Source organism: Penicillium coprophilum (genome assembly GCF_028826855.1).
Source record: "Penicillium coprophilum strain IBT 35676 chromosome Unknown utg000005l_segment0_segment0, whole genome shotgun sequence".
NCBI lineage: Eukaryota > Fungi > Ascomycota > Eurotiomycetes > Eurotiales > Aspergillaceae > Penicillium > Penicillium coprophilum.
This window is the reverse complement of record NW_026622724.1, coordinates 75078-97920: the sequence shown is the minus strand read 5'-3', so window position 1 is coordinate 97920 and position 22843 is coordinate 75078. Positions and strand designations below refer to the sequence as shown.

The 22843-nt window shown below is 48.1% G+C and overlaps 10 protein-coding genes across 10 annotated transcripts; 5 read left to right on the top strand and 5 right to left on the bottom strand.

The window, feature by feature from the left end:
* Positions 1-64: 64 nt before the first annotated feature.
* On the bottom strand, positions 65-1683 carry N7500_007626 (aminotransferase, class III; the record flags this gene model as incomplete). The annotated part of the gene is made up of 5 exons (XM_056678770.1): positions 65-313; positions 398-850; positions 907-1253; positions 1322-1624; positions 1677-1683. The coding sequence occupies 5 exons, from the start codon at positions 1681-1683 to the stop codon at positions 65-67; spliced, it is 1359 nt and encodes a 452-aa protein (XP_056529142.1).
* Positions 1684-2333: 650 nt separating this feature from the next.
* On the top strand, positions 2334-3285 carry N7500_007625 (RNA-binding signal recognition particle subunit SEC65; the record flags this gene model as incomplete). Its single annotated transcript, XM_056678769.1, has 2 exons — positions 2334-2787; positions 2858-3285. 2 exons carry the CDS (start codon positions 2334-2336, stop codon positions 3283-3285), a joined length of 882 nt encoding a protein of 293 aa, XP_056529141.1.
* Positions 3286-4540: 1255 nt separating this feature from the next.
* Positions 4541-6468, top strand: N7500_007624 (fungal specific transcription factor domain-containing protein; the record flags this gene model as incomplete). Its single annotated transcript, XM_056678768.1, has 4 exons — positions 4541-5144; positions 5197-5623; positions 5675-5963; positions 6022-6468. 4 exons carry the CDS (start codon positions 4541-4543, stop codon positions 6466-6468), a joined length of 1767 nt encoding a protein of 588 aa, XP_056529140.1.
* Positions 6469-6987: 519 nt separating this feature from the next.
* N7500_007623 (uncharacterized protein) lies at positions 6988-8405 on the bottom strand (the record flags this gene model as incomplete). The annotated part of the gene is made up of 4 exons (XM_056678767.1): positions 6988-7473; positions 7565-7787; positions 7835-7912; positions 7972-8405. 4 exons carry the CDS (start codon positions 8403-8405, stop codon positions 6988-6990), a joined length of 1221 nt encoding a protein of 406 aa, XP_056529139.1.
* Positions 8406-8719: 314 nt separating this feature from the next.
* On the bottom strand, positions 8720-9157 carry N7500_007622 (uncharacterized protein; the record flags this gene model as incomplete). Its single annotated transcript, XM_056678766.1, has 1 exon — positions 8720-9157. One exon carries the CDS (start codon positions 9155-9157, stop codon positions 8720-8722), a length of 438 nt encoding a protein of 145 aa, XP_056529138.1.
* Positions 9158-9777: 620 nt separating this feature from the next.
* N7500_007621 (uncharacterized protein) lies at positions 9778-11167 on the top strand (the record flags this gene model as incomplete). The annotated part of the gene is made up of 4 exons (XM_056678765.1): positions 9778-9829; positions 9923-10646; positions 10697-10751; positions 10838-11167. The coding sequence occupies 4 exons, from the start codon at positions 9778-9780 to the stop codon at positions 11165-11167; spliced, it is 1161 nt and encodes a 386-aa protein (XP_056529137.1).
* Positions 11168-11599: 432 nt separating this feature from the next.
* On the bottom strand, positions 11600-12920 carry sur2 (sphingosine hydroxylase; the record flags this gene model as incomplete). The annotated part of the gene is made up of 2 exons (XM_056678764.1): positions 11600-12177; positions 12230-12920. The coding sequence occupies 2 exons, from the start codon at positions 12918-12920 to the stop codon at positions 11600-11602; spliced, it is 1269 nt and encodes a 422-aa protein (XP_056529136.1).
* An 832-nt stretch (positions 12921-13752) lies between these two features.
* N7500_007619 (translationally-controlled tumor protein) lies at positions 13753-14492 on the top strand (the record flags this gene model as incomplete). Its single annotated transcript, XM_056678763.1, has 4 exons — positions 13753-13767; positions 13842-14124; positions 14185-14356; positions 14408-14492. The coding sequence occupies 4 exons, from the start codon at positions 13753-13755 to the stop codon at positions 14490-14492; spliced, it is 555 nt and encodes a 184-aa protein (XP_056529135.1).
* A 505-nt stretch (positions 14493-14997) lies between these two features.
* Positions 14998-18723, bottom strand: N7500_007618 (putative C6 transcription factor; the record flags this gene model as incomplete). The annotated part of the gene is made up of 9 exons (XM_056678762.1): positions 14998-15997; positions 16045-16071; positions 16131-16220; positions 16276-16346; positions 16398-16720; positions 16768-17785; positions 17843-17882; positions 17936-18486; positions 18553-18723. 9 exons carry the CDS (start codon positions 18721-18723, stop codon positions 14998-15000), a joined length of 3291 nt encoding a protein of 1096 aa, XP_056529134.1.
* Positions 18724-19825: 1102 nt separating this feature from the next.
* On the top strand, positions 19826-22364 carry N7500_007617 (ankyrin repeat domain-containing protein; the record flags this gene model as incomplete). The annotated part of the gene is made up of 2 exons (XM_056678761.1): positions 19826-20628; positions 20690-22364. 2 exons carry the CDS (start codon positions 19826-19828, stop codon positions 22362-22364), a joined length of 2478 nt encoding a protein of 825 aa, XP_056529133.1.
* Between the last annotated feature and the right edge of the window lie 479 nt (positions 22365-22843).

Here is a 22843-nt window from a genome sequence, read left to right as displayed (position 1 = left end):
AACTAAAAAATTGCTCATTCCGAGGCTATAAAAGCGGACACTTGGAGTAATGATAAAGGGCGCTCTATAGAGGGGCAAAAACCTCTCTCAGAACTTTCTCCAGCGTGTCGACAATAATATCAATCTCCTCTCTCGACACGATATAAGGTGGCGCGAGGATGATATGATCTCCTTTAATTCCATCCACCGTACCAGAACAGCCATAAAGCGAGACACTGTGCTCCGGTCGTAGACCACTCTCCTGAATCCTGTAGGACAAGCAATCCTTGGAGTCAAATGGCTCTTTCGTGGCCTTATCTTTGACAAATTCAAGCTGGGAAGAGTTAGTAACGTGTTTTTTTTTTTTTTTTTTTCCTTTTTTCTTTGATTCTGTAATTAGAGGAAAGATGCGACTCACACCCCAGAACAATCCTTTCCCACGAATATCTCCCACATGTGGATGACTCTCGAATCGCTGCTTCAGCTGTTTCTCGAGGTAGGCACCCATGGTCCGGACATTTTCCAGGAGAGATTGTTCCTGAATAGTCTTTTGCACAGCTAACGCAGCAGCACATGAGATGGGATGGCCTTGATATGTCTGTCCGTGGCGGAACTGCCCGGTGCCTTTGTCCATAGTCTGCACAATAGAGTCACTGATCAAGATGGCCGACACCGGCGCGTAACCACCACCCAGACCCTTTGCAATAGTTTGGATATCGGGAACAATACCCTCTTGCTCCCAGACATGCAAGGTTCCACAGCGGCCCATACCGCTCATAATCTCGTCGAGGATCAAGAGAGCGCCGTGTTTCTCGCAAACGGCTTTCATTGCACGAAAGTACCCTGGCACTGCGGGAACACAACCGAGAGCCTAAAAGTACGAGTTAGATGATCTGGTAGTGTAGAGTCCAAGATAGGAAGCCATACCGCGCCGACGACTGGCTCTGCAATAAATGCACAAACAGTTTCAGGCCCGACACGTTGGAATTCAGCATCTAGCTCGGCTGCCAGACGTGCCACATAGTCTGCATCAGACTCGCCATCCCGCTTTCCACGGTATGCATAGCATGGGGAAACATGCGATACGTTCTTGGAGAGCAGTGGCTCGAATGGCTGCCGACGCTGAACGTGGCCACCAACTGAAAGGGCCCCAATCGTGGTGCCATGGTAGGATGGAAGACGCGCAATGAACCTGGTGCGCTCACTTTGGGGAGTTGGAAGCTCCAAAAAATATTGGCGTGCTAGCTTAATTGCAGCCTCAACAGCCTCAGATCCTGTATCTCTTTCAGCACTGCACGTGAGAATTGAAGTTTTGGTTCTTCTCAAGGCTGCCTTGACTTACCCGAACTAGCTATAAAGACCTTAGATAGTTTTCCTCCAGTGGAGTCCACCAAGAGCTGGGCAAGATCCTCGGCCACCTGGGTGCCGAAGAAGGAAGAATGACAGTAGGATATCTGATCCATCTGATCCTTGATCATCTGGTTGACCTGCTCATTGCCATGTCCCAGACAAGATACAGCTGCACCACCTGTAGCATCGAGAAATTTGGTCCCATCTTCTAGAAACACATAGCATCCTTTGCCACCAATGGCTTTTTTTGGGACAAAGCGTGTGTCCCGGTGGAGAATGGCACTAGTTTTAGTTTCTGGGAAGTATATCAGAATCAAGAACATGTCAAGATCTTGCAATCAACGTACCAGTCATGGTTGATTAGAGAAATGTGAAAGAAAGAATAAGTCGGGGAGATGAAACGCGTTATATAGCAGAGTCTCCGTTATTGGAATGTTTCACCCGAGGCAATGGGATGTTTTGCGGGGCTAGGTGGGTTCGGCATGCCGAAGAAAGGAAGCCGAGACCTCAATTGGTCCGGGGGGCGGACTTTTGGAGTCCGATTTGATTTCCTATCCAGGTTATCTGCCGGGTCTATCTGTCCAGTTTAGCTATCTCTATATCGTGTATTAAGAGCTTGATATTAGCCTATAGCAATGACAAAGGGCCTAGGAGGATACTGGGGGAAGATAGATGTGTAGAGTTGAAACGTACTACAAGTATACTGGGCTATAGTTCATTTGAATTCTTCATTAGGACGCTACACAGAGCATAAGATGGATAGAAAAAAAATTCCCCATAAAAACTGACGCAATGGGAATTTCTAGTGTTCTGAAAATGAATAACTCAATTGTAGACATAACTTACTATATCATTAATACTTGAATACTATTTATATTGACGTGCTGTTGAACGTTGAACATCCCCACGTTCCACCGCCCGCACATTTCATTCTGCCCCTCTGACTTGGCCACAATTCCGCCTTCCCCAGACATCTACCCATTCCACAACTTTAACCATCCACAATGTCACGTCGCGCACAAATCGAGGAAGTCTCTGACTCTGACCCAGAAGAGATCGCCCCCTCCTACGACTCTGACGAGGACCTCCCCAGCAATGCCATCCTTTCACCCGTAAATATCCCGACCAGGGCTGCACCTCAGACCCAACAACAACAGATGCCCATGCCACCCATGCCGGTGCCTGAGCCCCAGCGCGAGATTCCCCGACACTTCTCATGCTTGTACCCCGTGTACTTCGACAAGACCCGATCGCGCGCCGAGGGCCGCAAAGTCGGTGCGGAGCTCGCAGTGGAAAACCCTCTTGCGCGAGATATCGTCGATGCCGTTCAGATGCTTGGCTTGAATGCGGGCTTGGAGCCTGAGAAACTGCACCCTAAGGATTGGGCAAATCCCGGTCGTGTTCGTGTGCAGGTAAAGAACGCGGACGGTCAATTAGCCAACCCGAAGATCAAGAACAGTACGTGGTTGATAATGGTGATGGAGTGAATGGTTCGTTCTGTTGGACTTGGACTGACCTTAGTTGCTAGAGCACCACCTCTATATTCTCGTCGCACAGTACTTGAAGGCTAACCCTACTACCGAAAAATCACCTTACCGGCTACGAATCCGTGGCCTGCCCATGCCCGAGAAGCTTCCACCTGCTCCTGCTGCCCCACGGGGTTGGAAGATCGGAAAGATTCTGCCTATCCATTCGCCTGCCTACAGTGGTGGTGGTGTCAGTGACAATCCCCTCAAGGACGCCATGGCCGAGATGCAGGGTATGCAGGGTATGGAGGGAATGCCTAACATGTCGGAAATGATGAGTCAAATGGGGGGAATGGGTGGACTGAGTAATATGTTGGGCGGACTGGGCGGACTCGGTGGAATGGGCGGAATGGGCGGAATGGGTGGTGAGCCCTCAGGGGCCGGCGCGGAAAAGAAAAAGAAGGAAAAGAGGAAGGTGATCAGGGCATGATTTGGCTTGTCCCTTGTTCCATGTTCCACTTGCATTGTACGGCGATGGGCGTTGCTTTTTCCTCCCTGATTTTTTGGTGCACTTGAGAAAGGAACACTTCCTTGATACCACGGACCTCCATCGGAATTGATCTCATTGTACAGGTCAAATCGTGCCTCTACCTGGTAGTTTGATGACTATATATATAAGCAAATGGTTGTACAATTTCAAAATTCTAATTATGCGTTGGGAAGCACATTACCTATGGCTGGCTTATGGTCCAATGCAAATGCCACATAATCATCCAGGGTCATGTATGCAGACCATAGAGCAATTGTCGTTGGCTATCTAGCTCCAAAGCATCCACCAGATTACCTGTGTGTCATATTTTCTCTACTATTTATGATTCCTACGGCAGGTATTACAAGCTGTTGCTCAACCAAGCCCCGGTGTTGACAGAAAATTGGCTTACTCGGCACAACCGGGGCCGCCGCCGTCCCGGGGGGGTCCGCGTTAGAGCTGGAGCCCGGAGGCCTACTTATGTATGCAATCGTGTCAAGCGCTTCACACGCCCCATGTATCAAATGTGTTGAGCGCTTGACACGATTACATCTACGGAGTATTTTGAGGACATCGGGACCTATTGGAGTTGACAGTAAATACACTGTACGGAGTACTATCTGGTCGATTCTATCAAGACATGAACGTTACAAGTCCGATACAAGTCCGGAACATATTCTGTCACCGGCCTTGTATCGGGGTAAAGTAAAGTGATAGGCCTCTGGTTGCGAGGACTCGTTCTCAATGTTCTTAGTGAAACTACCATGGTTTGAGTATTGAATCTGCAGACCGATTCTAGCCCAGTGGACCCCTGGAAAGCGTGTCTGAAGCACCTCCCATACCAGTATAGTAGGATAGGTACACTTTCATAACGTGACGTGGAAATATACAGGTAACATCGCCCAAGTCTTTGAACATGTCAACCACAACCAGGCGCAATCGTGCCTTGGCCTCATGTGAACCTTGCCGAGCGAGAAAAAGTCGATGTGATCATGGCAAACCAGTTTGCGCCTCCTGCCAGCGTCGTCGGCTCGATTCTCGATGCTATTACCATCCCGCACCTCTCACTAAAAATCGGAGTGCACAAAGACCGGTCGTGACTACGCTACGATCAAACATTGCTACGCCATCATGGAGCAGGATTAGCGCCAAAAGCTGCCAGCCAAATCTGGGACGGTCTGCGGCTGAACCGCCTAAGTTTCACACATGGCCTTTCATGTCGACCGTCTGCGATACGCTCCCACAGAAACCAACACCGGGCTCGCACGACAGCAAAGCCTATAAGGCCCATCTAGCCACCATGAAGGAGATCGTCTCTCAATTGAAATATCTTCCAGTCATTGAGAAGTCTCTCCATCAATATTACGCTTCTAAGCACAACGCACTTTTGCCGAAACCAGTCATTCTACACCTTCTGAAGACGCTCCGCACAGATCTGGTATCTGCAGGCCATATTCTGGGAGAAAAGGGAGACCGAGTCGAGTTGACCAATATCTCGGAGATATCAGAAGCTGTACTGCTCTCTTCCTCAACAGAGGTCGTCATCACCCCATCCTTAGACCTACATGGTTTCTTCGCCTTGTTCTGTGGCGCGAATCTCCGTGTCGAAACCATCGGTCTTTTATATACTATGGCTGCTCGTGCTTCGGTCTTTTTTAACCGCGACGAGGAGAAGGATGGTGCATTTGTCCAAGACATGGTTTGGTGCAGTAAGTTGAGCTTACGACTAGCTCGTGATCTTGCACCTCAGTCGACGGACGTTATAATATGGCTGGCGAATGAAAATGCGCAGCTCAGATCATTCCTTGAAGGAGACGCGAGTGAGTCACATCGTGCAAATTTTGTTCACCATGAGGTACTGACTAATTTCAGGCCTTGGTGTGTGGCGTTTGGTGGGCGATCTCGCGACAGATTTATTGGCCCTGGGCTTGGACAGAGAGGCGACGTATTCCCCTGAGAGAACGCCATTTTTTCTAGCAGAATGCCGGAGGAGATGCTTTGTGACTGAATACTATCTCGATAAAATGTTCGGCCTGGTGTTCAATCTACCTCCTCGCATTACCTCTCGATATGTTGATGTCAAACTCCCCCTCGATTTGTCAGATGATGAAATCTTCGCGCAAACTCCCGGGGAATTAGAAGAAGCCAAAAGTCGGCTCACAGAAGATGGCTGGAACACTGATGGAAAACTTAGGGTAGCAACCTGGGCTCGACTACGATATATTCTGGGCCAGTTTCGGGAGGGAATCGTGGAATATCATTTTCAAGCACCACAGGCAGCTGACCCTGCCCAGCTCAGGTATGAACCATCAATCGAAGCGATGTGGGAGGGCCACTAACAGCCAATTAGAGAGTTGTCTTCTCGATGCCGTCAGACTTGGGATAACCTCCTTCCTCACCTGAGGTATAGTCAGGATTGTTGGAAATCCGATATGCCTCTTGCCAATTGTTATATGCATGCGAAGGTTCATTTGGCTTACCTCCGGATCCATTTCCAGATATACCACCTTCTTGGGGAAGATAGCTCGTCTCCCCTTCCTGAGCTGCTTGATGTGTCTGCAAACATATTGGAGACCGTTGTGCAAATGGGAAATTCTCGCAGTAAAGGTACATTTAGTTTCAATGATCTACCCGAAATCGTACGTACCCTGCTACCTTACAGTCTCGTTCCTTTTCTGCATAGCTGACTGGGTGAAGCTTTTGGCGAGCGGCCTGCCCTCTGCCGCAATCCTTTCGACTGCACTAGAAAATATGACGCAATGTCCCTCAAAAGTCCTCCCGCCAGGTATAAAGACGTCGGCTTTGATTCGGAATCTCTCCGTACTTGCATCGCAACTTGAAAGTGTGGCCAGCTCACGGGAAAGAAATCAAGAATTCTGCTTGCAGGCTGCAAAAGCTATCACGGAGAAGTTAGACAAGATCTTGGACAAGCTTGCGACATCAAAGTCTCAGGCTCCCGATGTCACGATAAGCACTGACGTGAGCCCGATGTCAGTTCAGACCCCTAACACGGATATTTCCTTCTGTGGCGGAGCTGGGGAGATTGAGGCTATTAATCTGGACGATTACGATAATTTTGATCTCATGTCTTGGGCCATCGATCTCGACCTGGGAAACATGGCCAGCAACTGGAATATGATGTAATATCAAAAATGTTGCGGAGTCCAGGGGCGCTGAGGCACTTAGATTGTCTGGAATGACTAGATCATGAGAGTACTCTTATGTGAGACAGTGTTATAGGCCTACTACATACTCTTGATAGGCGCAAGCCCTAATACTAAGAACCCGGAATTCCGAAGGGTATATTGAGGCTTTTACCAGTAACTACTTTGAGAATCCCTTGGCAGTGACCGCAGGACCAACAGAGACTGGCAAGGACTATAATGACATATTCGTTTTGACCTAGACAAATTGATACGGATAACATACTGGGACATCCCTGGAGAGGCGCGGTTGATGATGAAATTTACTGGGTCCCCTAAATACAAGATATCAGAGCCAAGACCAAGGGGCACCCAATCTGCAATCATTTACTCCGTGGAGGACCTTCACATATACTCAATTGGGTAGTGTTGATTTTGCTTCGCAGGTTGGTAACGGGGTTCATTCAAGTGGTGCCAAATAAAGATATATCACATGCCCATGTCAGGGGTGGATCTACAGTTAAATATAGACGTGCTCGTGGGTGTCATTATCGTGTCGTGTCTCTGTGTCTTTCGGATGTCCTCCATTTCTATACTGCCAGAGTCGACTGAAGTCCTTGACACGTAGTAATTGCCCCACTCCATTAGTTTGTGATCGTTGCAGGCTCAGTGCAGCGGGAAGAAACGCCTCGTCTCGGGCTATCGTGGGTTGATACCTGATTCGATGTGGAGGGCCATCATATCCATTGATACCGGCGGTTGCCCATGGCTCGACTTCCATTTCCATGAATGGATTGGAGTCAAGGACTCTCATATCGGGGCCTAGAGTGAACATGTTGTCCAGGTAATGCATGTTGAGTAGGTGGCCTGAATTTGGGCGCACGAACAGCCGGCCCATATATCGATTTGGGATGTCCACAAAGTGGAGCACACCCCCCCAGAGCCACAATATCAGTTGCGTTGGCGTAATGCTCGATATGGCCAATGGATTGACCAAACTGATGCACTACATCAGGTGTTGAGGCTCTTCGTGGCCTTGCTGGTTTTGTCCATCGCGGATTGTTAAAATGATTCGCGGCATTCCCGAACGTATATACCTCCAAGCGATGAAGGAGATCATGTGGTAGCTCATCCAGAAGCCAGTCCACGACAAGTCCCCCTTCAATACCGCCTTGACTGTGAAGAAGTAGAAGCACTTTGTCACATTCTGGGTCCAAGAGAGCTTCCTTGACCAAGGCATACGCTCGTCGTATATCGCCAGTAGCATATGCAAAATCTCGTTGAACCAAACATTCGATGAGATCGAAGACAATGCCGGCGCTGAGTCTGATCAGTGTTGTGAATTTGAGATACAAGGGGTCACTTACGTGCGATTGTGCACGCCCGTCACTTTCCGACCAAAAATGTATGACAGTTGATCGATGTTCATTTGTACCCAGTGATGCCTGCAGGTATAGCTTGAGTCAGCAACTGAAAAAGGGCCTCACGGGGATATCTGTCCCACCCAGCTGCAATTCCATTTATATACAGCCAACGCTCCCGCTCATGACCTGGTCGCTCGACCACGGGAACTTGGGACACCAGGACCTGCTGGAAGCCGTTCAACGACAGCATAACAATTGCATAATTGATAGTGAACCCAATAACAGAGTAGGCAAGGACCCATAGACCTGGAATCATACAGACTACCATGATCGGTAGCGAGATCAGGAAAACAAGTTGATAAGCCACGAGAAATATATGGATTAACACGGTAGCTCCATTGCGGAATGAAGGATAAAACTCGTTCCACTCATGCATGCGACCTATATTCAGGGGCAAGAAGATACCCGGAAGTGCCCATAACTTCGAGATGAACAGGGACAAATCACTCCAGAGTAACTTGATCGGGGAGGCAGTGTAGGGCAACGGAGTACCCTCCTTACCGGGACAAGCCATTGTGGAACGTAGCGAAGTGACGTTGAAGAGGAAGGAATACGGACTTGTCATGTGATACCTGGCCTATACTCTCCAGCTGACCTCGGGTGAGCTCAGGATACATCAACCTTCTACCCGATGAACTTATACCCTTTCTCAATGTGAGCTTTGTGGAAGTAAGATGATTGAACACTTTGATTTTCATTCTAGAGGTGATCTTGATTCAAGTCATTTGGTGAATGGTGAGTCCACAAGTACCTCGATGTATGAGTTTCTAATAGACAAAGCACAATTAGATATAAATCAAGATCACGTTGGAATGAGAAAAGAGCATACTAATGAACAAGACGTCTCTTTCGATTGTAGTCACGAAAAAGATATCTTCGGTTGATCTTCACACCTGCATGGCGCATTTCACTTTGATACCATTGTGCAATGACCTTGGCGGCGGCGGCAATTGACACATCGCTAGGCTTCCAGTATTCTGGAACACGGAGGGAGAGGCACCATTTGACGTCGTGATGGACGGGTTCGGATGAGATGATACCGTTCCTGGCAGTGATGCGAGCCACTACAAGATCCATCAACTCTTCGTCGTTGTACTTGTGATCAGCCCAGTTGAAGAAGACAGTCACCCATTGATTGGCTCCAGTCGGATGGTGTTCCTCCCGAATGTTTCGTCCGTTTGGATAATTGAACATTCCTCGAATCATAACGCGCTGTTTTCTTTTCTTTATGACTCGGGAGTCAATGGCTGAGACTTTGTTTCCCATGGCAGGCCGCAGGAGTCTTTGAGATAAGGAGATAGATATCGATCACACAGGTAATGCGAAAAAAAAGAAGCGAGACGAAAGGATGAGAGAGGATGAGACATGGCAAGTCTAATATATTGAATGAGACGAAAAGAACAAAGACCATTGATAAGTTCTTTGATAGTACAATTCATTATGAGCAAGTCATAGACCTATTTATAGGAACAATTTCTTTGACGATCACGAAAGAAGTAAACACCAATAGGAGATTGCAAGAATATATTTGTTCTCTTTGAGGTCTGAAAAGACATTGTTCGGGAGAGCTTACATTGTAAAGGTAACACGTCGAAAACAATCACTTTTATTGGGAGTATATAAACATCCTATCGAGGAAGGAATATTCATCTCTATCGGACTGTTGAAGCTAACCCCAAGCCCCTCACACTGCTCAACCAGGTGCTTTGTACGTTAGCTTGTCATACGAATGAAGACCAGTGACTACACCCCATTCCAAGCGAGTACAGCTTGAAACTAACCTTCAACCCCCGTGTAGCGTTCTTTCAGGACAAGCATATATCATCTAACGCCTACCAGAGGACTACTACGGCCCAATACTTCTTAGCACGATAGCCCCTAGAACAATGGGAAAGGATGGAGGGTGGTTCGAAAACAGACGACACACAATCGGTAGTCGTATGTCCTTTTTCTCAGGACAAAGGGACACCCGGTTTGTCACTGACCTGAGGAGGGACGAACTTAAAAAGCTAACAGTGATCCTGCACATAGACATTACAAGAGCAAGACACGCTGAAGAGATTGTTAAGTGTATGATCCATGAGTTGCCAAAGAGTATGCGCCGTGATCACTGGTCAAGGACGAAGAAAGATTTGTGTGATGCCCACCAGGGTCTGAACGCAGATCTTATAGCCAATGTGTTCAATCTTGTCCAGAAGGAGGTTGGTCACCACCTCCGTAAGTTTGATGCGTACCCGGACTTGCTGAAACCTCTCGATATCTTGATCCTGGGGAGACTCAAGGCCATACGAGGAATGTGGGAGGAACCCGACCCCAAAGACCAGGCTGTCCCAGAAGCATGGCATTATGAGATCAGTCGCTGTCAGGGATGTATGGTGGCTCGGGTTGCAAGTGACAAGCATGCATTGCGCAATCTTCGAATAGCTCTGCTCGCTCGCACGCAGACTCGTCTGAACCATGCCCCACGAAGACTGATGAAGTTTGTCGATACCTGCATTGACTTGTTCCCTGATGAAGTGGATGAGCTATATGGCACATCTAGTCAGTTTGCTTTCATTCTGAAGGATACTCGCAAGGCCTGCAGCAAGGCCTGGTCTAAAAACCCGGCATATGTAGATTCGAGGACCCCACGGCGAAGGCACACCCATCATGACACGAATAGAAAAAGTGCCCAGAGACCAGCTAGTGATTATGACCCAAGGACGAAGTATACCCAGCCACCACCACCAATCGCATTTCCTCACCCTGCAGAAAGGTATGTCCCCAAATCTTTGTCATCTCGATGTACTAACACTGATAAAGAAGGGCGCAGGATGTATTGTCCGACGTCGAGCCCGTCCAGGAAAGCCTCGAGAACATCGTACCACATGGAGCGAGATCGACGCTCGGACCCGAATCCAGATCGCGTCACTAGATTCATGGATTTCACCGACTGTCAAGGCCTAGGGATCAGCACGGAAAGGTCGAGTGCGAGGACTGTCTATGGACCTCCTGAAGCCCCCCCCGTCACCTAGCACTGCATGCACTTTCGCTGGAACTTTGCAGGAGATCGACGAATTGCTTGAGATGTACAAAGGCATTGAAGCAGATCTCTCGCAAAGCGCCCAATGGTCGGTACACGGGCGTAGCAAAGTCCCGTCAGAGGGTCATTCCCCGTCAATCTATTCCACTGACAGTGGGTGGAGTGATGAAGATGAAGACCGGAGAAAGCCGGAAAGTAGCTCAACGGCGAGAACTACTTGGGATCTGATGTGTGAACAGTCGAATATGATTTGATCTCTTGCCCTTGAATCTAGTCTGGGTGCTCTTTGTTTTTTTTTTTTCTTTCTTTCTTCTTTCTTCTTTCTGTTCCTTTGGGTTGCTTTGATAGTGTACGTCATGCCATAGTTGGTTTTTTTTTAAGGACAATCCACCATTATTGCAAATGAATTCAATACCGAATACCCAGAAGAAAATGTAAATGGCAAATAATAGACATTATTGACAGTAGGTCATAGAGCGAACCATGTACAAAACATTGACTGGCCCATTCTGGTGTATTAATACATTGGGCCATTAATCCCATATACAAAAAAAAAGAGAGAGAGAAAAGAGAGAACGATGACGGAAAGTCCCACAGTCTGGCGGAGACGGCCAGCAGCTCCAGGGACAGGGTTGGGGAATGCATAAAAAAATCAACACATGCTCGGGCTTCATTTCATCACGACTTTAGTTGTGTAGAACACTTCCAGGAACCCCATGACTCGGGCCCTTGAGACTATCGACAGTCTTTCGGCGCAGCCGAGTGCGAGTTGCAGGTCCCTCAGGTGATACCACTACCCGCTCATGTTCACGTTCCTCTGTGACGGTGAAAGCGGGCATTGTATCAGGCGCCTGGGTAGCATCCAGATCCATCTGTTTCTGGGCATTCTCTCGAGCCCGCTCATAGCGCAGCTTGACTTCACCAGTCCACTGAGTGCCAAGAAGGCGGTCCCAGAAGATGAAGAAAGGCTGGGAGAAGTTGGTCTTGATACCCCAGCTTTGGTGATGAATGTCGTGGTAAGCGGCATTATTGGAAGTGAAATGCTGCAGCGGGTCCCAGGGAAAGGCATAGCCACAGTGATCGTCGACAGTTTTGATAGTTGACATTGTAAAGAACCACATGGCTTGTCGGGTGGTCATGCCGGAGACCAAGAATCCAACACCAGTGCCAGCGGTATCCAGAAGGAATCCCTCAACTGGGTGGTTGTAGAGGGCACCGAAAGCATAAGGAACGTAAAGACGGTGGTGACGGGAGTGGAAAGTCACTGGTGTAGGTGGTTAGTTTGGAGCCATCAATTTCAAAACGTCAAGACATACCATAGAGCCAGCGGTTCAGATGCATCGCGCGGTGGAGGAAGTACTGCCAAGTATCCACGATGGAGATCGCCAGCATAAACTGAAGGGTCGGGACGAAGTACCAATATATGAAACCGGCAACTGCAAGTTCCCAGGTCGTGAATGCGGGCACCACAGCCTCGACTCCGTTGTCGAGAATCATGGACTGGGTCACACCGGGGTATGATCCGCCGGCCAGCGCTCCCGCCAACATAGTATAACCATTTTGAGATAGAGCTTTTCCAAGACTGATGGCGTCAACTCCGACAAGTGCTAATAATGATGGGATAGCTTTTTGGGCGATCCGCAATCGCTGCGCCCACACGGCCACATCATATTCCTCTTTACCCACAGTTTCCTCGGCATCGAAGTATAGGAAAGCAAGACCAGCTACGGTTTGAATGACCTGCTGCAAGACAACATCCCGTACCACTTCCCAGCGGGTCACTTTGTTTCGTTTCAGGACTTCTGCGGGGGTGTGGAGCCGGTATTCGACAAAATAATCATTGACATCGAGGTAATGATAGATCATGGACAAACCCCAGTAGGCGACGACGGGTAATATGAGTGAAAGGATATTGTCCGGAAGAGGAGCAAGCAAATGCTCTCGCGGGGTTAAGGTGTAGGACGGTAGGGGAGGAAGGTCGAACGCGACCGATGCATTCACAGCCATGACGGAAGATTGGCTTGAATTTTTTTTTTTTTTGAATCCAAGAAAGAAGCCCTGTAGATGGGGCGGAATTAATATGAACTTTGAGATAAGCCCCCAGGTTAGAAATCAGGTCAAGAAAAAGGTCGCAACTGCCCACGCCCAAATCCGGAAGCTGACGGGTAGGCGCGACGCAGAATTTCTAACGACCAAAGACAACCAAACAAGCCACAAGGAAAGAAAAAGGGGGAATCAGGTAACGATGAAGGAAAGAATAGGAATGCCCGAAGCATATAAAAGATTAGACGTTCAGATCCGATCAGGAGACGGATTCGGGTGGCGCGAGCCGGAGCCAAGACCCAATACAGAGGTGAACGGTATTACGGCAGACATGCACCAAGAACCACCGAGAACTGGACGACCATACAGTATGGTACGGTAATGCATAAATTGATGACTCAGCTCTATACTTCGTCTTTGCACAGTTCTTCAGTCGCAGTAAATTGGTTCTGATGGGGACAGAAAAGGATTCATCGGTTCAATTGAATTCTCTCTTCCCAATTGATTGTAGTCCCGAGATTTTGTTATTTGATATACCTGTCGACTATGTCCTAGGAAATATTGTTTTAACACGAAGTACTGTGAAGTACCAGATACCACGCTACAGTAGAGCCAGTGGCGGTGGCCCAGACTCCCCGATACCCATTGGGTACAAACTGAACAAACACCCCCCGCTCTATTTTTTTTTTTTTTTAAAGGAAAAACCTCGCCCCCCCACCTTAAAAGTGTTTTTCTTCCCTCATCTTTTTTTCTTTCCCTTACATCCCTCGTTAACAAAAATATAATACCCGTCAAAATGATTATCTACACTGTATGTGTCTCAGATCTTTGAACTCTTGATATACAGATATACTTTCTAAGAATTCAAACTGACAAAAATTCTAGGACATCGTTTCCGGTGACGAGATCGTCGCCGATACCTTTAACCTCGTGCCCAACAAGGACTTCGATGTTCTGTGGGAGTGCGACTGCCGCAAGTACCTGAAGCGTGCCAACGAGGACTTCCAGCTCGAGGGTGCCAACCCCTCCGCTGAGGATGCTGAGGAGGAAGGTGGCGAGGGTGAGGCCACTATGGTCCACGATATCGAGGACCAGTTCCGTCTGGTCTGGCTCAAAGCTGAGGATGGTGCCAAGCCCTCCAAGGAAGATTACAAGAGTCACTTGAAGCGTACGTTCGCCGTTTCTCACTGTTCGATCGCAAATCACTGACTCAAATTCTTTTATACAGCTTACCTCAAGAAGCTCCACCAGAATGCCATGCCCAAGTTCGCTGCCGCTGAGAAGCCCGCAGATGCTGAGAAGGAATGGAAGACCAAGGCCGCCGGCGCTATGAAGAAGATCCTTGCCAACTGGGACAACTACGATGTCATGATGGGCCAGTCCACCGACGGCGCAGCCATGTAAGCTCACAGATCTTGCTATCCTGGTATATCCGACTAACCCGTTCTTAGGTACGTCCTGATTGACTTCCGTGAGGATGGTGTCACCCCTTACGCTACCGTCTGGGCCGACGGTCTCAAGCCCATCAAGGTTTAAGCAACTTTTGTCATCCTAAGATAGGCGATCGTAAAAACACACGCACCCTACACGAACAAATACCTTTTGGTGGAAGAATTGCGAGTTACAGCTCAGATGCAGCGGCTACTTATTCCCCTTCCTTGAGCCTGTCTGTTCTAATAACCCTCTCGCATTTCTTTTTGTATCCAGAGTTAGTGATCCATCAGATCCTCAAGAGTTACGCTTCATGAAATCATCTGTCATGTCTTCATTTTCTTCTTATTTTTTTTTTTGGCTTGTGCTATGTAGTCAACCTTCACCGTCAATGGTCCAATGCTCATAGTTACCAGTAACACTCTTATATGTGGACTTGACGACCGTCGACCCCCCTGCTCTTTCTCAAAAAGACAGTCTCATGCCACATACAACCCACATACGAATAAAGCGCCGCAAATATTGATGTGGATGTATATATTTGCGGAGATATCATCTATAATCCTGTCTCACACTATGTAAGTATCCGGACTCAGGTTACCCCAGCCAATCAGCTCCATTGTTCCCCGTTCCATGAAGGGAGATTCCCTTCTGGGGAGGAGGCTGGAGGTGGAAGGCCATTGCCATATGAAGAAGGGATGTCGACAGGACTAGCTCCATTAAATGTTGAGGTACCTCCAACATGGGTGAAATCAAGACCAGAGACAGGATCTAATTCCATCAGATCGTCTGCGACAGGCAGATGTTGCCCGAACACCGCATCCCACTGGTCCCAGTCGAAATTGAGGTTGGGGTCAACCATCGATGGCGGTGTAGGAACCGCCATGGTTATGAAATTGGGAGAAGCAGGATCCACGATGGAGGTGCTACTAGTAGCAGAAACAGTAGGAACTGAATGCCGAACTTGTGGGGCGGGAGAGAGGGGGGCAGGGGATTGTGTTGGTGGAGGTGCACCAAATAGGGAGTCTCTATTGGGCGAGGAGGCACCAATACGGGGAGGTATGGGATTATCGGTGGGGTTAGGATGGAATTGGGAAAGTGAGACTGAGGGTAAGGCTTTGTCCTGCAGTTGGTGTTGGTGTCGTAGGGGGCTTTTAGTAGCATTCGGGGTAACAGAGTCCGAGAACGTGTGGGAATGGGGGAAGCTGTAGAATGTTTTGACGAAGTTGTTGGCTTGAGAGCTGTGCACCGAAGAATGGCCGGCTGATACTAAACTTGGAGACCCGTCGCGAGAAGTACTTGAGCAAGGAAGTTCACAATCCCCGCGAGGGTCAACTGGCGAAGTGACCCCAGCTAGAATCTGGTCTTGTTCGGTCCAGAGCATTTGAGGATTAAGGCCAGCCTTTTGCCAAGCCTTCTGGCGGAGGCGGCGGATCATATCCCAGGCTTCACGGCCACCATCCTTCAATGGCCGCTGTGTTGAGACGCCGTCTTCACCGCCTACCACGCCTCCATCTGGGCCAGAAAGTGCCAGTATACTATCGATGAACGCGCGGGACTTGGATGCTTCAGGGCTGTAAGGTCGCTCATATAAATCAATAAGCATGATCCTACATCTCATTAGCGACATTACCAACACCCGATAACGGAGTCCTACATAGTAGCATGCATTGGTTGATGATTGCTAAGAAAAAATATCAGTTGCTCGTAGTTCTTGCCCGCCATACTAGGAGACGAGCTTACCCAGGCCAGCTCCAATGGAATGGCTGGAAGTCAGGATCCGTTGCAAGCTGGATGAACTTTTCCATGAAACCATGGCAATGGCGAAGTGCACTATCAACATTAGCACATGTACTCCTATAATCATTGATCGGTGGTATGTGCAAACCTCTGGCGTGCCGCTGGCCAGATCCGGCTGCGAGCGTTCTTCAGAAAAGGCTGATAGGCCACGCAGAAGGCCTAAAAGAATGTGAGTTTGGTACGGAATCAATGAGAACCGAGAAAACGTACCTTGTCAATATACAACGAAAGAATGATTTTCGCCCATTTATGGAAGAAAACAAGAACTGGTGAGTGATACTGTTCTGGGCATCCGTCGGAACCTTCGCCTGGAAGCTCAGTGTCGGAAGAGGGACCATCGGCTGGGGATTTGGACATGGAAAAAGCTCGGGCTGGCGTTGATATGTTATCAACTTCCTTCTCCTCTGGAATCCTGTTGATAATAGAATTCAGCTTCAGTTGCAAATCAAGGAGTATGGATCGGAGCTCCTCCATGTCCTGCCTGGTGAGTGGCTTCGTTCCAAGCTGGATCTTCAATATTCGGCGAATGGCGCCTGGTAAAAATTAGTGGATGGGGTTTAAAACGAAAAAGGGTACCTACGAGCCATAGTGTATTTCCCTCTTGCGGTCAGGTAATACACGTTGACCATTGATGGCCCGCCACAAACAGTGGGATCATCTGGGTTATCGGGTGGCCGCTCCCGTGAAGCAACCAGTTTCATATATGACTCTGCAGCAGGGCTACCCAGCATCGTATCTTTCATTTCGCTCGTCTCGCACACATCCCAATAATTCTCGTCACTAACAAGCGGAGGCAGGCCGCTTGACATTGCGACGACACAGTCCATGTGCATGATATGCCACCATAATCGGCGCCGGTACTCAGCTTCACATGGCTCTATGCCGAATTTAGCTGGATCCCGATGTAGACCCATAGTCTGGGCAACCCTCATCGCAAGGCTGACAAAGAGACTACTCGTCAGAGGCTCTTCCTCTTTTGTAACGATTGTCTGTACAATGAGATAAGCAGCAAGGCCTTGAAGTGAAGGGCTACGTGGGAATTTGATATTCGTAAGCCATCTCGTAGCTTCATCCGTGTAAATTGTTGAAAGGGCTGACCGCGACGACACGTTGAATTCAGCTTTGATTGCTCGCATTGAAATCGTGACCGAGCCACCATACCATATGGCGTACAGTAATGGAATGAATGATGGGTTCGGACATGGTTCTCCAGAATAGCTACTGCAGTCATACCAATGCCAGAAGGAATTGTAGAGTTTGAGAATAGTTGGAGGGTGAATGATAGGACTGATGGCATGTACACCGGAAATGTATCCTTTGTAGAGAATATGGCTTTGCCGTCTCGTCGGTATGTGATCAAGCATTTCTGGCTCCACCGCCTTCTCATTGACCGAGGGAGAGTCACCCGAAGGGAAGATTATGGATTGTTGAAAAGAACATGACCCAGGCGTAATTGAAGGTGTCGAGCTGCCTATCGATTGTCTCCAGGACTGTCGACCATCGGCATGCGAATCTGCGATGTCTTCATTATTCTTTTCCGGAGTAGACTGCTCATGTGAATTATTTTGGTCTCTCAACAATTGATTGAGTTCATTGATCTAGATGCAAGTTAGTCAGAGGTGTCTATCAGTGGGAAATTCCAGTGAAGGGCATACTTCGCCAGAGATATAGGCCCAATACGTGGTGCCAACATATCTATTATAGTTAGAACATTCCAATGGCCTTCCAATGAAGTAAGTTTGACCAACCTTGACTTTCCGCCGTCCTCTAGGCTCAAATGGCCCAAGTTCAGACTGCCAACTGGGTCTACTAAATCAGTCGCCTGACCAGATGGGATTGGAAACTCATCGCTGCTCAACTCTGTGGCAGTGCGACGTGGACTGGTAGATCTTGATTGTGCTTTGTTTCCGTTCAATTCATCGCTCGACCGTGGGTCATCTAAATGTGTTGGTTCCACTTTCACATCTGCGGTTGCTGTTTGCATCCCCACATCTTCAAAGGGTTGGTTGCTCCCCCCAAGGCGCTCAATCATTGACATAAGCTTGTCAAGTCGTGATTCAATGGCGCTCGGGTCAGGTCTTTCACCTGTCGACTCTGCCCGCCTCAAGTGTCCGTAAATTGACTGGAGCTCGTCGACATCCTCCTCCAATGACCGGGGCAGCCCTCTCCTTCGTTTGACGCCTTGTACATTTCGGGAGGAAGCATCAAGTCCATCACGTCCATCGTCATATTTGTGGAATGACACATCATATATACACTTGGTATTGTTCTTCACGCAGTTCCCACATATCGGATGTATCTAGAAGGATAGAATTGTTAGATTGAAACGTGAGCATCGATATTGGCGACAATCGGATCAATCTACCTTGTCGCATTTGACCTTCCGACGCCGACATGTGTGACAGCTGTAGCTTGCCCGATTTCGGGTGATCTGGCGACCTCCCGCCAAAGGTCCCCTCACTGATGACGGAGCAAACGAGTTGCTACGGAAGGGAGGACCCGGTACAGGCTGAGCATTGGGCGAGCTCTGGCTCATAGTCCCTAGCAAGACATGAAAATAGAAAATGAATTGTTATTATGGAAACGCGTAAAAAAAAAGGGACGGCGCTTCGCCGACTGCGGGGGGTTCTCTGACAGTTATCGGAGATCCTAGGGACCAGCCAATGATATCACTCCATCCTGAGGTCAGCAATGATGCCTGAATTGGCATTTGTTGGCCTGAATCTATAGGCATTCATATCATTTCTTTCACTTTCGTCCTGTCACTTGGACATGTTCCAAATATGCCAGCATGTATTTTTGACCTGTGGCTCTAATAATCTCAATTGACTTTGGGCTTTGTACTTCTACATGAAACTCGACGGTATCAAACATCAGTACTACAGGACTTGGCTCTCAGTATTTTTCACCACACACGCTAATGCAAGAAGCAGCTTGTCGTATCTAATAATAGCCAACTAACGCCTAAATCACTGGATCGCCTAGAAATTGGGGTAAGGTGAGAAAAATTTAAGACTCTATATATAAGACCCTATCATTTTCATCATATTCTTGCTACTTACATCGAAAATCGAATAGCAATATCCGTGATGAGTTTCGGATTCAGCTTTGGGGACTTTGTTTCCATTCTTGCTTTGGCTAATAAACTCCGAAGAGATTTTGTTGGCGCTCCAAGCCAGTTCAACAGTATCTCCAGAGAGTGCGTCCATGTTGTACACCTAGATCGTTGGCCAGGAACTAATGTGTTCGTCCGTACACCTCCAGGGTAAGAGGATTAGTAATAATCCTTGAAGACGTCGACGTTCAACTAACGGGAAACGATATCAACAATCACCAACAAAGGAAACTAGAGGTTATTAGCCGCAGCTGTGTGATCCTGCTGAATGAGCTGCAAGATGCCATGGAGAAATATAAAGTGGTTGAGTATTGTGGGACCTCGATCCACAAAAAAGCTAGAAGTATTTGGAAGAGGATTTCCTGGGAGCCTGAAGATATACGCGAGCTTCGAGGCCGCTTAATATCCAATGTGACATTGCTCCAGTCATTTCTGAATGCTATAACAAGGTATTGTATACCTCTCTTTTCTAATCCAAAGCAACTGGATCAGACAAATATCTGACATCAATAGTAGTCAAACCATGGCTACAATGAGACAGACCCTAGAACAGCTCAACCACCGACAAGAAAACAACGAGCAATCTTGTGTTCTTGACTGGTTGTCTACCGTTGACTACACGTTGCAACAGAGCGATCTTCTTGGCCGACGACAAGAAGGAACTGGAAAATGGCTTCTAACTTCGAAAGAATATAAAGATTGGCTTCGCACACGCCACGCCACATTGCTTTGTCCGGGTATTCCAGGCGCAGGAAAGACCATCTGTTCTGCTATTATCGTGGATGATTTGTTTACGCGCTTTGAGGATAGACCGGATGTCGGCATAGCCTATATATACTGCAACTTTAATCGACGAGATGAACAGCATGCTCAAGACTTGCTTTCAAGTCTGTTGAGACAGCTGAGCCAGCAGAAAGCAGCCGTACCAGACGCCGTGAAAGACCTTTATAAGCGCTATCATAATACACCGACGCGTCCGAGATTCGATGAAATATCGAAGGCCCTGCAATTAGTCATTTCCCTCTATTCCGACGTGTTCATTGTCTTCGATGCCCTCGATGAGTGCGAATATACTTGCCGCACCAGACTTTTGCGTGAAATCATGAGGGTTCGTGCCGGTGCTGGAGCAAATGTCTTCGCCACATCAAGGCCAACAGAGATACATGACCTGTTTAAAGATGGCGACGTTTTAGAGATACGGGCTCATGAGGACGACGTTCGAAGATATCTTGATGGTAATATGTTCCGACTCCCCGGCTTTGTGAGCCGAAATCGTACATTACAAGAGGAAATTATGGTCGTGATCTCACGTCACGTACAAGGAATGTGAGTCTCCATCATGTGATTGTGTTCTCGCTCAAGACTTGAATGGCTCATTTACCCCCAGGTTCCTCCTTGCACAGCTTCATTTAGAGTCGTTGATTGGGAGAAGGTCAGCCAAATCTACCCGAGCCGCTCTGAAAGAGCTCTCAAAGGGATTTGATGACCATACATACGATAAGGCTTACGGGAACGCCATCAGTCGCGTTCAGGGTCAATTAGGAGAGCAGACTGACCTGGCGATGCAAACTCTGTCCTGGCTCGTATGCGCAAGAAGGCCACTCACCTCATTGGAGCTGCAGTATGCGCTCGCAATAGAAGAAGGGGAATCTAGCATCGATGAAGAGAACAAACCAGAAGTTGAAGACATACTTGCTGTGTGCGCTGGTCTTGTTACCGTCGAAAATGAAAGCGGAATAATTCGTCTTGTTCATTATACGACGCAAGAATACCTCGAGCGGAAAAAGGAATTCCTGTTTCCCAACGCCCAAGATACAATCAGCATATTGTGTGTCACTTACATTTCATTTGAAATATTTGGATCTGGGATTTGCGAAAGTGATGAAGCGTTCGAGGAGCGTTTAGAATCACATCCATTTTACCTTTATGCGGCGCGCCATTGGAGCGACCATGTGCGAACAGCGAACAGTCTGCATCCTGATGTGATAGATTTCTTGAAAGATCAGCCAAAAGTTGCTGCCTCAGAACAAGCGATCCACGTTACGACGCCCTCACTCTCAAAGAAAGGTTGGAGCCAGGATTTTCCAAGGGAAAAGACGGGGCTACATCTCGCTGCATACCGCGGGATTGAGGAAGCAGTGTTATACTTTCTTCAAAATCACCACCCTGTGGACATTTCTCATAATGGTGGTTGGACACCTTTGAAATATGCGATTTCAGGGGGCCGTTCAGATGTCGTCCGGTTACTTCTTTCCCATGGAGCGGACCCAAATGGAGCGAGTCAGGACCCCGATATCCCGCTTGCATTAGCCGCCCAGTATGGAAAAGATGCTATCGTCAGACTTCTTCTTGAGTGGGGTGCCGATGTTGACGCCCCAGATAGATGGTACGGAAGTGCCTTGATCGCAGCGTGTGATGAGGGCCAGCTTAAAACTGCGGAGATCCTTGTCAACAGCAAAGCAGATATAAATACCGAAAGCGAGCTCTATGGTAGTCCATTGGAAGCTGCCGCTTCGGCAGGCCACTGGAGACTAGTGGAATTTCTACTTGAAAAGGGCGCTGAGCCCAATTCTCAAGGAACTGGGGTTGACACCGCTTTGCAATCAGCAGCATTCCAGGGCCAGGAAGATATTGTTCACACTTTGCTCAGCCATCACGCTGATGTCAATCGACAAGCAGGAGCCAGTGGAAATGCACTGATAGCGGCCTCGATGAATGGGGCGCAACGAATAGTGCAAATGCTCCTCGACAGTGGTGCCGACATAAATGCGGAACATGAGCTGGGAACAGCCCTAGTTGCTGCTGTTGCAAAAGGACAATCCCAGATAGCACAAATGTTACTCAACAACGGCGCCGACGTTAACGGTCGTGGTAGACTACATGGCACTGCGTTGCATGCAGCCACAGCGCTCGGAAATATACAAATCGTGCAAATGCTTCTTGATAGAGGCGCTGACCACACCATACGTGCAGGTGTTTACAAAACGCCCCTTCGAGCAGCCATGACGAGAGGTCATCGTGAGGTCGTCTCGCTCCTTAGGATACAAAAGGGGAGCAACTAAGGGTCCGGGCTTTTCCTCGTGCAATACAGTCTGTTTCAAGGAATACTGCCATGAGGAAGAATGACGGAAATCAGGCGATCAATAATACTTGACCCTCTTTCAGATAACTAGGATCAACAATGCGAATTTTTATGAACGAATGAAGGTTTAGTCCTAAATTCTAGTGATATCACAAGTCAGGAATAAGGGGTTAGGACTTTTTATGGTCTTATGAGGCCTTGAAATCAACCAAGTAGTGCTTGAAAGGAAATTGCTAGAGGGTTGCCTTTGTTTTAGGCAGATCGGACATCTATTGCCTTCTATTGTCTCTTCAAAAACCCTCTATAACAGCCGATTGTCTGCATTCCACCTAGGGATCTACAATATCTGGGGGGTTTTCCACGTGGCTCCAACAATCCTTGTAAGTGCCAACCAACTTTCAAGGCTTTGTCTTTATTTCCGGGATCATAGAACTGATCAAGAAGAGACTGGCATCAAAC